This window comes from Ictidomys tridecemlineatus, chromosome 15 (assembly GCF_052094955.1).
Source record: "Ictidomys tridecemlineatus isolate mIctTri1 chromosome 15, mIctTri1.hap1, whole genome shotgun sequence".
In the NCBI taxonomy this organism is placed as follows: domain Eukaryota; kingdom Metazoa; phylum Chordata; class Mammalia; order Rodentia; family Sciuridae; genus Ictidomys; species Ictidomys tridecemlineatus.
This window is the reverse complement of record NC_135491.1, coordinates 20,887,553-20,900,813: the sequence shown is the minus strand read 5'-3', so window position 1 is coordinate 20,900,813 and position 13,261 is coordinate 20,887,553. Positions and strand designations below refer to the sequence as shown.

Below are 13,261 nucleotides of genomic sequence, written 5' to 3'. Positions count from 1 at the left end.
GATGTGAAGACGGGGAAGGCACAGGAGGGAGGGTTTCTCTGTCCCCTGAGCCAGGTTCCGGTGGGGGAACTGGTCCCCCAACTCCTCCAAGGAAATGCAAGTGTCCCCTCAGCTTCTTCCAGGTAAGGGCCAACAGGGCCAAGAACTGCGCAGGGGCAGGGGCGGTGGATGTCAGATTGGGGAATGGGGCAGACCCTGGACCCAAGGGGAAAAACTCTTTCCACCCACCTTTCAGCAGAGCCCACGTGTGCGGGGCATCACGGGCGAGAGCAGAGTTGGTGCAGCGCTATTTGCCAAAAGCTCATTTTAAACTCCAGGGAGGTTCTCTCTAAAAACCAGAAGAGGGACGGATTGCCGAGAGAAAGCAGAGTAGACAGAACATTTGGACTCATGTTGACAAAAAGGGGTGGGGACCAGTCGAAAAGCCGTGGGCGTGTTGCCGAACATCTCTGAAAGGGCTTAATTTAAATTTTTAATAAAAGAGTATTTTTTTCCTTAAAGTTGAGGTGTTTTATGTATTACATGGATGTAACACATCTCTCATTTGTATAATTCTAGGTTAGAAGCTACGATGCTGCGTAACTGCAGGAGTAGTTTGAATATAGTAATAAAGGTATTTTACAATTTTACATGATGTTCCCAGCGTTTTGTTGGCATGATTTGCCAGGGCCAATAAAAGCTTGTGATTATCATATAAATGCTTCCCCCCCCCCCCCGCCCTCCCTTAGATGGGTTCAGTCTCCTCCCGTGCCCTTCCCCCGCCTTGTTATCTCTGCATGCTTTAGCACAGGAGAGCCAGCCAGGGACCCCAAAATCCGAATGCCCAGCTCTGCTCTGCTTTTTGCTGTTAGAAAACCCTAAATCAACACGAAGGAACCACCCTGCACAGAATCTTCCAAAGATCCTTCTCCTTCAGCTTCTTCCACAGCTCAGGGGGCCCCCCCGACTTCCCTGCATCTAGAAGGGAGACAGACCACGGGGGTTGGTCTGGGGTGACTGGAAACTCTGACACTCAATGCTGTATACCATCACTTTCCCACAGGGACTCTGAACTCACCTGCATGTCTCCTTTCTTTCAGATTTTTATTCTTGGGGAAAATTTCTATCCAAGCCACCACTGAGTGCTCCCTGCTCTCCAAACACCAAAGTTCACTAAAACTCCCTTGATTTACGTGCAGCCTCCGACTGCCAGCACCTGGCAGACACAGCAACCAACTCAGTCATAAACAGATCGCATACAATTTAATTTTAATGTGCTCGTTAGTCGTAGCACATTTCAGACATAATTGTGAACGCAACACAAAATTATAGCAAAAAAGACAATTTTAATGCTGCCGTAGAAAAAAGGGTTATATGAAGAGTCACATAATGGTGTTTCATTGTCAACAACAAAACAGGGCACAGAGTGTGTTCCGGTGTCTGTGCTGTTTACATGCCAATATTTTATACATAGGTTCTCATATGGTGTCAGCTGTCAGTTACTTCTGCAAATTAACTGCCAAAAATGGAGAAGAACAGAATCACTTGGAGAGCCGGTAACCACGGGTTACCTTTCATAAGCCTAAAGATAAAGCTGCAGTGTGGGATCTTGGGAGAATAATTAGGAAGAACAAAACAGAAAGTTACCAATTGAAATAAAAAGGTATCCTACAATATGAAATAGCAACCAAGAGGGCTTATAAATAAGTGAAAGAGGTTGTATCACAGAATGCCTCATGACTTAAGCAAAGTATTACAGTACAAACATTTTAAAGGCTTTATCAATGTTTAGGAAATACAGTACAAGTTCTTTTTTTTTGTTCTTTTTTTTTTCCTTTTCAAATAGACTTAACCCTTTGAGCACTGAGTTTATTTTGAGCGTTCTTTGCTTTCTAATAAATACCTTTAAAAATCATGTGCAAAATAGTATGATGCCTGCCAGGGATGGATTTCCTGGCCTCGTTTATTCAGACTGCTCAAAACAAATGATAATATGATGCTAATAAATATGTATAATTTAAACATGAACCTCTATCAATATAGATGTACTGGGTAGCAAAACAAACAATCATACTTTGCTTTCAGATAATGTTTCTGTATACTTTATAAATGCTATCTGTGGTATCTTCTGTATAATTTACAATGTTTGCATGTAAAAAACAAAACCCATAGACCTTAAAAAAGAAAAAGGAAAAAGAAATATACACTATACATAGGCACGGCTTATGCCCAGAGCATAGCAGGTACATAAAACACTGTTGCTATAAATGCAAGAAAAAAGGTCATTTACCCACAATCACATTTTTCATAAGAGTCTGAAATCTATACAATATATACATCTATGTTTCAATGTGAAAATAATATTCTTTTAAATTTCAAGGCGTGTTATACCCCTGCAGACCTGCATAAATGGAGGTTCATATTATTAATAATAACTAAGCTGGTAAGGAGTTTAAAAAACAGAGCTTCATACATTATTATTATTTTATTTTATTTTTTAATCAAATTAATGCAAAAGTGCTTCAAAGTACTCAGAGGGCTAAAGATGAAAGGGTGAGAAATACCAGCACACTCGAGTCTCACGGAAAAAGTGTGCCTGATTTCGTTATAAATGCTTAATTAAACTGTCTGTTAATGCATGCAGCTTGAAGCATCGGGGGGATGCTCACAACTAAATCCCATTTACACAAAGTTCCAAACACTTACCACTGCGTTTTAACCTTCATATTTTACCAGTAACAACAGCTGATTATGCACCTCTATTAAACACTGTACAGTTATACAAAACAGTCCAGCCCAGAGTGATTCTCTGCAGTTAACATAAGAACATGTGCCAAGAACAAGACAGAGGGGCCTTAAGGTGCCTTCAACAGTTTCCCTCAAAGCAAACTGCAGTCATTTCCATCAGAAGCAAACGCTACTGCTTCTCCAACTCAGAAACATACAGAAGGTGGTCTTCTGGCGATTTCCCGTGTGTTTTGCTAAGGTGAAGCTTAACGGCATGCTTGCTCGCAAAGGTCCGATTGCAAAGTTTGCACTGATAGGAGGTCCCCAGGTCCTCCTCCGGGGAGGACGTCACCAATTTTTCTGATGGCGACTTGGTTTGTGCTATTTGATTGTTAATCTGTTCAGTGGACAGTTTGGATAAGTCCCGTAGCCGGAAGCCCAGATGTGACTCTAGGTGGCTGATGTATGTAGAAGGAGTCCTGATTTGTGACGCACAGTCATTACAAAAGAACACGGGGTGGCCAGTGTCCAAGTTTTTGAGGAACTTTGTTCCACCTGTCCTCCGAAGCTGGTATTTCACATTGGCCAGCCAGTGGCTGATGGTGGTCATGGAGAGCCCCGTGAATCTCGAGATGTGCATGCGCTCCTGGGGGCTCAGGTCTGACATGATGTACTTCCCTTCGGAGGTCTGCCGGAGGCTGGCGGCAAACTGGGCCTGGAGGATCAGCAGGTGCTGGGGGTTCCAGTTTGACTGGCGGCCCTTCCTCTTCTGCGCAGGCGTCGACTCCTCGGCCTCCTCCAGAGTGGCCCCATCAATGTCAGACTTCTCGGAGATGCTGGAAGGAGTGGAGGATTTTGACGTGTGGCTCTCTGTCAAGTTCTTCAGCATATCGGATATATCTGACAAGGCATTCTCGCGTAGCGGCGAGTTTGACATGAATGATACGACGGCAGATGTCTTTGCCGTTGTCACCGTGGATGAGGAGGTTGCCGGGGATGTGGACGTGGGGGACAAAAGCACTGAACCCAAAGAGCAGCCTTTGTCACTCTTCCCTTTTGTCAAGTCTATGGGCTGGTCGTTGTTGACGTGGTAGAAATAGCGGTCCAGGTGGTCTGCCTTCTTGGCCTGTAGGGGCGGTGGGGTGGCCACGGCCGCCTTCTCGGCCAGGCTGTTGCTCATCTTGAAAAGCATGCTCATGGGGTCCAGCGCAGGCAGAGAGGGCTTGGCAGCCTTGCCCAGGTGGATGTTCATGACCGACTGCAAGGCGCTCAGGGGGTTGACAAAGGGTTGCTCGGGTGGGTGGTCGGTGATGATGGCTGTGCTGCCGCTCAGGCTGCTGCTCAGGGGCTTCACCAGCTCCTTGCCGTTCTCCACCGGCTCCGCCGCGGGGCTGCCCTCCTTGCACCCATCCCGCGGGGGACTGGGGCTGTTCTCCTGGCTTTTGAAGCCCCCATCGCTGGAAGCCTCCATCTTGATGGGCTCGCTGAGCTCACTGCTGCACGGGGATGGGGTGGCCCGCTTGGGCGGAGAGAGCTTGCCCTCGGGCTCCTTCATCTTCTCCTCAACTTTGGCAACTTTCTCGGTGACTTTCTTCACCAGCTCCTCCATGGCATGGAAGTTGGTCTTGGGCATCGGGGAGGTCTGGCTGCAGGGCGGAGAGACCAGGGTCTGGGTTTTAGTGGGAGACACCATCTCGCTGTTGCCGAACATGGGCTTCAGGGGGGTGCTTTTCCCCGATGAGCCCAGAGACAACTTCATCATGTTGGGGAGCTGGTAGGCGGCGTGGATGCTGGGGTAGCCCCCCCAGCTGGGAGTGCCGTTCTGGGCCTTGTTGATTGCGGATGTCACCGTGTTTTCCAGGGATTTGAGGATATCTAGTCCCCCTTTGGGGCTCTCTTCTAAGTCATTTTCAGTCAAATAATGGTACTTGGAGGAGATGTCATACTTTTCCTCCTCCTCGCTGGGCTTCTCCTTCTCCTTGGGTTTCTCATCAGTGACTGTCTTGTCCTTGTCCATTTCCTTCTTGACCTCCACGTTCAATTTCGGGGAGACGCTCGCAGGTGTGTTGGAGGGGGATGTGAAAGTGGTGGCTGCCAGGGGCACAGACTGTACCTTCTCATCCAGCAGGGTCGTGATGGTGGGCGTGACGGGCGTCTCCATGATGGGCTTCCCCTTCTTCATGGCAGAGTTAGTGACCTTGATGAAGTGGCCGGTAACCATCATGTGGGCCGTGAGCTCCTGCAGCGTGTCATGGGAGCTGCCACACTCCATGCACTTCAGGATCTGGGACTTGCGGGCCTCGAAGTGCCACGCGTAGCTGGCCCCGTTCTGGTGGCCGTACCGGTTATTTGGCGTAATGTAAGGGTTGGAGTTCTTCTGAAGCGCATCATTGGTGTCCGACATGGTAGCTTTAGGGGTTCCACCTGTGGAATCCGGGGAGCTGGGGAGCTCCAGCTCCAGCGAAGCTTTCTTGCGGGCAGCCGGAATGATTTTGGCTGCCACGGGAGTGACGGGTTCCTTCAGAGGCACTTTTTGGTAGTGTTTTGTTTTGATCATATGGACACTCAGGTCCTGGAGGGACTCAAAGGAGTGGCCACAGTACATGCACTTCAGCACCTTCTGGGCGTCTTCCTTCCCTTCCATCTCCAGCAAGGAGCGTTTGCGGGGCTTGGACCAGCGCTTGGGGTTGTTGTTGTCGGTCTCGTGGTTGTCATCGCGGTAGTGCCCCGTCTCGTTCATGTGCACCGTCAGCTCCACCAGGGTGTCGTAGGCCGCGCTGCAGTCTTTGCAGCGGAACTTGCTGGCTCCCGTGAAGATGGAGCCATAGAGCTTGCTGCTCTGCCGGTACAGCTGCACCGTGCTGAAGAGGCTGGGCTCCGGCAGCATGCGGCTCTGGGACACCTGCTGCAGGGTCTTGGCCATGGCGCTCTGGTGCCAGTCGAAGCTCCCGCTGCCGCAGCTGCTGCTGCTACTGCTGCTGCTGCTGCTGCTACCGCTGCCGTTGTTCTTCTCCGAGGAGGGCTGGTGCAGGTTGAGGTTGAGGTTGGACCAGTAGGAGTTGGAGAGGAAGTTGTTGTACACGGCCTTCATCTGCTCCAGGCTATCCGACACGGTCGTGTCCTCCAGAGGGACCGTGACTTCCTTGGTCTCCTCTTCATTCTTGATGGAGCCACTTTCAAAGTCAGCCATGCGGTCACTGGTCTCGCTGATGTGTGACTCGCTGTCCATTTCGTGACTGGAAAACTCAGCCGCCGGGGAGTTCTGGTAGCTGGGGCAGGTCTTGGGGAGCTCCTTCTCGGGGCACATGTACTTGGCCGAGGGTTCTCCATCTGCCGTGTGCTCTTCGGGGTCTATATCTTCATCTACCAGGGCAGCTGCCTTTAACTCATCGGAAACATAGGCTGCCAGGATAACAGGTGGGAGCGAGGGACAGGCAGGATTGAAAGAAGAAAGGGAAGAAGGAAGAGAGAGAGAGGGAAAAAAGCATTAGTACGTGTTGATCAGACCTAGACTATGTTCTTGGTTCTCAGGAGAAAGCAGCAAAAAACTAGATGGGCACAATTATTTGTAAAACTAAATAGTTAAAATGTGGTGTTTCTTCGGAGCAAAAAAAAAAAAAATCTGCTCTTCAAACATAATTTGCCACCTTATTCTTCTCAAGGGGCAACAGCTTGAAATTAAAACTAAATTTGAAATTAATGAAGCACATTCTGGAGGTGGCATTCATTTCTAAAGTAATAAATTACTTGTATCAACCTCAGAGACAGCAGTTCCTGTCTGTCAATTAATATGTCTTATGCTTCTCCTACCCCTAATGCATTTCTTAACAGACAGATTCACAATTTAAATTAAGCAACCATTTTTTACTCATTACATTTTTGAGGCTCAATCTTTAATAAATATAAAGTACAAAAACATCAATAAAATTTTTACGAAGTAAAAAGAAAGTACATCAATTGCAATAAATTAAAAACAAGGTTTTATGGCTTTTTTTTTTTTCTTCCTTCTGGAAAAGCAGGTCTCCTCAAAGCTCAGGGTGAGTTGCCTCTCTGGGATGGGTGCTGGTTGGTTGTGTTTGGGAGGGATGACAGGGATCTGCTATACCCAGCCCTGGGCCTGCTTCCCACATGGATATTCAGCCCTCCTCAGCTACCCGGACACACACACTATCCATGCAGAATTATGTCAGAACAAGTTCAGGAAAATTGGTATGCGGTGCTCATTCCTGCTGTATAAATATATACAAGACCTTCCAGTGGACCTTACAAATGTCAAAGTGTTTGCTCTTTAGACTACTTTGTCAATATTTACTCAGCATAAGCTTCATGGGCATCCAACAGGGATCCTGTCTTTCTGGAGGCAATGTAACCAGGGATGTAAATCCAGCACGCACTCCCAAGCAGGTGGAGGGCAGGGCCCAGCAGCTGTGGGTTCTAGAAGATGCACATCCAGAGACGCAGGACCCTGACAACATTTGTGTTAATGATGGACGGAGTAGATTTTTATTTTTTCTCCTTGCATTCAGTGACTCTGGTTTCTCTTGAAGGAAGATTGCCTTGTCCTGTGTACTACCCACACCTGGTGGTCTTGCAACCTCCCAGGTGTGGACAGCCCCGTGTAACAATTTCAAGCAAAAGAGAAGGGGCAGAAAGTGACTTTTTCCTGTCAACTGCTAAGTACTTGTTTGGTTCAAAAGGCCAGTGAGCAAGGATGCAGGGTATTTGGAATACTTCATTGCTAACTTCAAGGCTGATTAAAAATATAACAAAAGTTCTTAGAAAAGGAAGAGAAGCCTTGTTGGTAGAATCTGGGAAATTTAAAGATTTGCCCCAGGTGCAGTCTACATCAGAAAAAATAAATAAATGAAACAAAATCCCCCACACAGTGAATTGATTCCCTAGCAGTCAAACAGATATTCCCCCTGACTGTTCCTTTCCACTAAGTTGTGATGCTTTTGTCCCTCTGTCCCTTCTTTGGGCACCAAGGTTTCTAAGCTGAAACACAACAGCAACATCTTAACAATGATGTGATGTGATCTTGGGATGGAATCCTGTCCCGGATACACACATCAGCTGTGGAGACAGGGACACATTTGCTCACACACAATCTACAATGCACCACTCTCGGGCCTGGGCTGTGGGATGTCCCTTAGAAATCACCAGAAGAAAGCTCCCTGCTCTGGTCAGCTGAGCTGTGAAGTGCTGGGGTGAACATTAAGTCTGAAGCCAAGCACTTAGAGATGACAACTTAAAACAGCTAAAGCTCTTTTCCTAGGGCCAGAGCCAAAATGCATAGGGAAATAGAGCGCAGGCCAAGGCAGGCTCATCTGCCGGCCACAGTGAAGAATGTGAATATGTGTATTGGAAACAGAACAGGCAAAGAAAAATAAAAGAAGACATCTCAATCTTCCCCGTAGCCTTCCTCAACTTGCAGCACCTTCTAGAAATCTGGACTCATGAACTCCAACAGATGGCAGGCCTGGAGGGAGGGCAGCCAGGGTAGAGAGACTGAGTGCCCTAATTGGCTTGGACCTGTCCTGGTTTTAGCACTGCAAGTCCTGCATCCTGCAAATTCACTCAGTCCTGGGCAAATGGTCACCCTAGCTGGTCACCCTAACTGAGGGACACAGCATGACCCAGGTCAGGGCATCCAGGCAGGTTTGTATCTTCTCTTAGAATCCTCACTGAGGACAGCTGTAACAGGGTGGGCTGGACGTGGCTAGATGCAGCCCCCAATCTGTAGAAAAGCACCAGGTGGTCTTATGCGTGATGCTCCTGTTGAGGAAGGGGCTCTATTGTAAATAAGCAGTCTGGGAGAGGATGAGGAAACCACATGGTCTGTGTCCTTGCCATGGAGACCCAGGGAAACCCAGCCCTGTGTAGACAGGAATAGATACCAAAGCCCTTCTATCCTGGACACATTCCCAGAGTCACAGTATAAAGCTCAAGTGCCACAACTTGGGCATTTGGCTCCTGTTTTATAGTTTCTGCAGAATTAAGTCTGGAAGAAAAATATCCCCAGTAGCCTCTCCAGGAGGACAGCAGCTAGCCAGAGGAAGGTCAAGTCAATAGTGGACACCCAAGAGCTCACCACGGCAAGGCTACCAGCTGAGAGGCGTCTCCCACTCAGGAGCAGCGTGGGTCCCCATGACTGGACGCCCATCCCAGCTGACCCCTTCCCCTGCTGTGAAGCATCAACCCAGCTCTGCGTGGCCACAGGCTGTGTGGTGCACCCCTCCGTGTGTGCCACCATTGATGTGACCAGCTCCTGCCCCAGGCTGGCCCCCAACATCCTCCTATAAGCTTTGAAAATTGCACAGCAGTATCAAAATGTCATCAGTCTGATGGCTGAGAAGGAAATTAATATTGAAAGAAAAGTAAGGCCAACCTCCCTGGTGGGAATAAAATCCAACTCTGAGGGAAATTAAAAGGCTCCAGTGCCAAGAAGGCCTGGATCCTGGGGAGACCTGGCCTCACCCTGCACCCCAGCCACGGCCTTGTCATGGTTTCTGAGGGTCCTTACAAGGGCACGGGCACACGGCCAGGATGGGAACCTCACTACCTGTTAAAGAGGCCGTGTTCTCTTCAGACCCCAGGGTTAGACAGATTCCACGGGTTCTCCCCTATGAAAACAGAGGGCCAAGGACCAATCCTTCCACGAGGGTTGCAATAACTTCACTCCTCGGAGAATATCAGACCTGCTCTTCATAACCGAACTTTAAAAAGTTGCAAGAAAAGTGCAAAAGGGCCCAGAGAGACGGGAAAACACTCGTTTGAACCACAACTACTTCCTGAGTCCCCGCAGGGGCCAGGATGGTTGCCATCCTCTGGGCCACCCGTCCTTCTCTTTCTCCAGGCCTCCATTTCCCTATCTGAACAGCATTGGGCCTGGAGTGATAGAGTCCTCCCTCCTCTGCACGGCCATCACTGGACGGCTTTGTGGAGAAAAGGGTGAGGAACTGAAGAGCAAGCTCGAGCTTTCTGGTTCACTGTCCCCAAACACCAGCTCCTCCCAAACAGCCACAGGTCACCCCTTGGTCTTTTCTTCTCTGAATCCTACTTAACTTGCAAAGACCCAGCTGGACAAAGGGGAGATTTCTGAACTCTGAACGTTAATCCCCTGAATCAGGTAATGAGGGAGAGGAGACAGGGTGTCTGCACCTCCTGTCTGTGTGGACAGGGAGAAATCACCAAGGGGTGGGCTGGTGAGAACCTGGCTCCACCCACCAGGCCGTCTCCAGTGCTCCAGTGGCAGGCTCCATCACCTGCACCTGACAAGGACCTGTGTACACCTGGGAAGCTCCTCTGTGGCCCTGCAGTCAGCTCGGTCCCCTGCTGCTATTTAACTTTCTGTGTATTCCTGCCTGAATCCTCTAAGGACAGGAGCTTGGATCCTCTGTCTTGCACATAGTAGGCAAGCAACAAACACTGGCTGGCTCATTTGAAGAGAGGTTACTTGCAGGTCACTCCCTGCAGAGGGATGTTGTTAACAACCTTTGTAACAGAATCTGCCCCTCTCCGTCCCACTCCAGGCCTGGACCAGCCACCAGGCTCTCTCAAACCCTCCTCAACCAACTGCCTGACTCCTCCCCAGCCTCTTCCATCTAGAGTCCCCAAACAGAAGCCATAGGGATTGTCATAGAGCAGCTGGCTGGTCCTGTCACTCCCTCACGGAACACCCTCAGTGACGGCAACTGATCTTGGAAGAAACTCCAAATTCCTCAAAGCAGCCCCTAAGTCCTCCACCATTTAGACCTGCTTCCTCCTCAGCTCCTCTCAGCTTCTAGAATATGCCAAGAACTCTCTCTCTCCTTACTCTCCATTCTGTCTCCTCTGCTGGAAACCCAGAGGCAGAAGCAGAGAAGTGGAAAATGAGGCAATGTGCCCCCCCCAGACCACAGGTGACAGGCCACTTCTGGGGAAGAGGGCTTCTCTGACTCCAGCTTCTGTACCAATACCATTAGCTCCCTTCCTCTTCATGTTATTAAACATGCCAACTGAAATCACTGATCTATAGCCAGATGTTCCAGATGTTCTAACAAACTGTCAGCTCTGTGTGGTCAGATCAGCCCCCTACAAGCCACACTCCACGCCCCAGATATCTGCCACAGAACACATTGTCTGGCTGGATTAGTCCATTTGCTGTTACTTAACAAAATACCTGGGGCAGGCCAACTTTATAAAGAAAAGAGGTTTATTTAACTCACAGTTTTGGAAGCTGAAAATCCAAACAGCATGCCACTGGCTCTGGCAAGGGCCCCACGGCAGATGGCAGAAGCACACACGTGGGAGTAAAAGACCACATCTCAGAACAGGAAACCAGAGAGCAATTCAGGGGTCAGGCTTGCTCTTATAACAACTCCCTAGAACAAACTCAGGGTCCTGCAAAAACTACCTCAATTCCTTCCAGGGGCAGTATCCTAAGGATCTCCCATTAGTTTCACCTTTTAGAGGTTCAAGGTCTCTTACATCTCACACCGAGGATCAAGCGCCAACATAGGAACCCTTGGGGGATGCACCCAAACCACTTTCAAACCATAATGACCACTTGACATAGATGCATAAAATGAAGGAATGGCTTCTTCAACCTCCTAAGTAGCTGCCTAGACATCTCAGATGGACCCAGACCCCAGCCAGTCCCAGGATACAGAATGTATTGGGGTATAATGAAAGTCCTTCCTGGGCCTGTTCTCCAAGTGTGACTGGCATTTTCAAAAGTGCTACTTTGTGAGGAAGGACCCTTGAGATAGAAGGATGCAGAACCCACTGCTGAAGAAGAAGGCCGAAAGCACCCAAGCTGGTGGTCTCCCTGCATTTAGAGTCACCCTGAGCTGTCTCCACACCCAAAACCCCATGTTCAAGAATGCATTCTTGTCAGACACGGTGGCACTTGTCTGTAATCCTAGTGACTCGGGAGGCTGAGGCAGGAGGATTGCAAGTTTGAGGCCAGCCACAGCAACGTAGTGAGATCCTGTCTCAAAATAAAAAATAAAAAGGACTGGGGATGTGGCTCAGTGGTTTAGCATCTCTGGGTTCAATGTCCAGTACCAAAAATAAATAAATAAATACATAAAATAAAAAAGAATGCATGTCATATCATGCCCCTTTTCTCTTTCACAAATAAGACTGAAACCTCCAGTGGAGGACGCAGCTGGATTGTGAGGGGAGGGGGCTCTCATTCAAACCACTCTAAAGCTGCAAAGAAACATGGAGGAGCAGGCAGAGAACTGCAAGTGAGGGGCAGACGGAGAGAACTGTGTCTCAGTTGTCCCCAAAGTCGTCCTTTGATGATAAAAGTCTTTCTCCGAGTTGGAAGCCAAACTGCTGCAGCTGCTTCCCTACCTCCATCACCACACCCCCACCCTGCCAAGGAGAAGCACACGCAGGACAGCAGTCCATCTCAAGAGCTGAGTGCACGAACGGCTTCTCAGACTGCTGGATGAATTAAAGAACTTGGCTGAGCAGAACCAAATGGGACTTTTAGGTAAAGGCTCCTGAGCAATAAAAGCTCAAACCTCTAAGAGCTCCCTGCAAAGTTGCCAACACCTCGGGAAGGTCGAGTGATGAGAAAGAACAATGATCCGGCCTAATATGTGCATCTGGGCATGGACTCTCTCCATCTCTGTTGCATCTGATCTTCTGAATGGCCCTGAGAGGTGGAGAAAATCATCTCCACTCTGCAGACATGGAAAGTGGTGTTCTGATGAGTTACACAGGACCCTGTTCTACCCCAAGGCCCATGTCCTGGGTCTGAATGTGAGGGGCCCACACAGCAGGAGCCTGCGAATGGGCACTGTGCTGATGCTGAGTGGGCTGAAGGGCAGAGCCTTTGAGGACTCCCCAGTGATGGCCACACCTTCCCCTCCAGGAGGGCCCTCAGCCCTGCCCACAGCTCACCACTATCTGAGGATGATGGACGTGTCTAAGGCGTGAAGAACCCACCATGCCAATCAGAAGGTCGGGAGGCAGTAGCTCTCTCGTTAATATTTATTATCATCATTAACTAAACTTAACCACTAGGTAAAAAAATTAATGTATCATATAAATATGAGAGAGTAAGCCAGGGCAAAATGGAATTCATTCAAGTGGGGCTCACCTCCATCAGTCTCTCCCAAAGGTGAGGAGGTGGTGGCTAGGCTCTGTGCTCTCAGGCCATGGGGGCTACAGGGGGGCAGGCATGGTGGCAGGAAAGGGAGCACTAGGGGTGGGACCAAAGGAAATGAAGGTATGGCTGTGCCCTGCTCCCAGAAGCAACTTCAAAGTGAATTGCCCTGTGGGTATTAGCATTTTCTGGACTAATAGGGAGGTTCTGAAGTTAAAACCCACCATTTTCAAGTGCTCAAAACTCCTGGGAAGGTTTCTCAGCTCCCCACAGCTGTACCTTCCCCTGTCTGCTTAGTAAAGTTGGCCCAGGAAGGGGTGCTCCTAGTAAAGTGTGACCATGCTCCCTGCCACAAGGGGGCGCTCGCTGCAGTGGAAGGAGAGGCAGGGGCCAGAAGGAGGGCAGGGGGAAAACCAGGAGTTAAAGGGGGCTTGAGGGCTTAGGTGCCCCCTC

The 13,261-nt window shown here is 49.1% G+C and overlaps 1 protein-coding gene across 3 annotated transcripts in view; it reads right to left on the bottom strand.

Annotated features, from left to right (window-relative positions):
- Window positions 1–1,305: 1,305 nt before the first annotated feature.
- The window catches only part of Tshz3 (teashirt zinc finger homeobox 3), an 83,759-nt gene continuing 71,803 nt past the window's right edge, over window positions 1,306–13,261 (bottom strand). For all 3 annotated transcript variants that reach the window (XM_078032207.1, XM_078032208.1, XM_005330641.3), the window contains one exon: window positions 1,306–6,108. In XM_078032207.1, coding sequence (XP_077888333.1) covers window positions 2,897–6,108 — 3,212 coding nt within the window. In that variant the 3' untranslated portion in view covers window positions 1,306–2,896. The remainder of the gene's footprint in view (window positions 6,109–13,261) is intronic.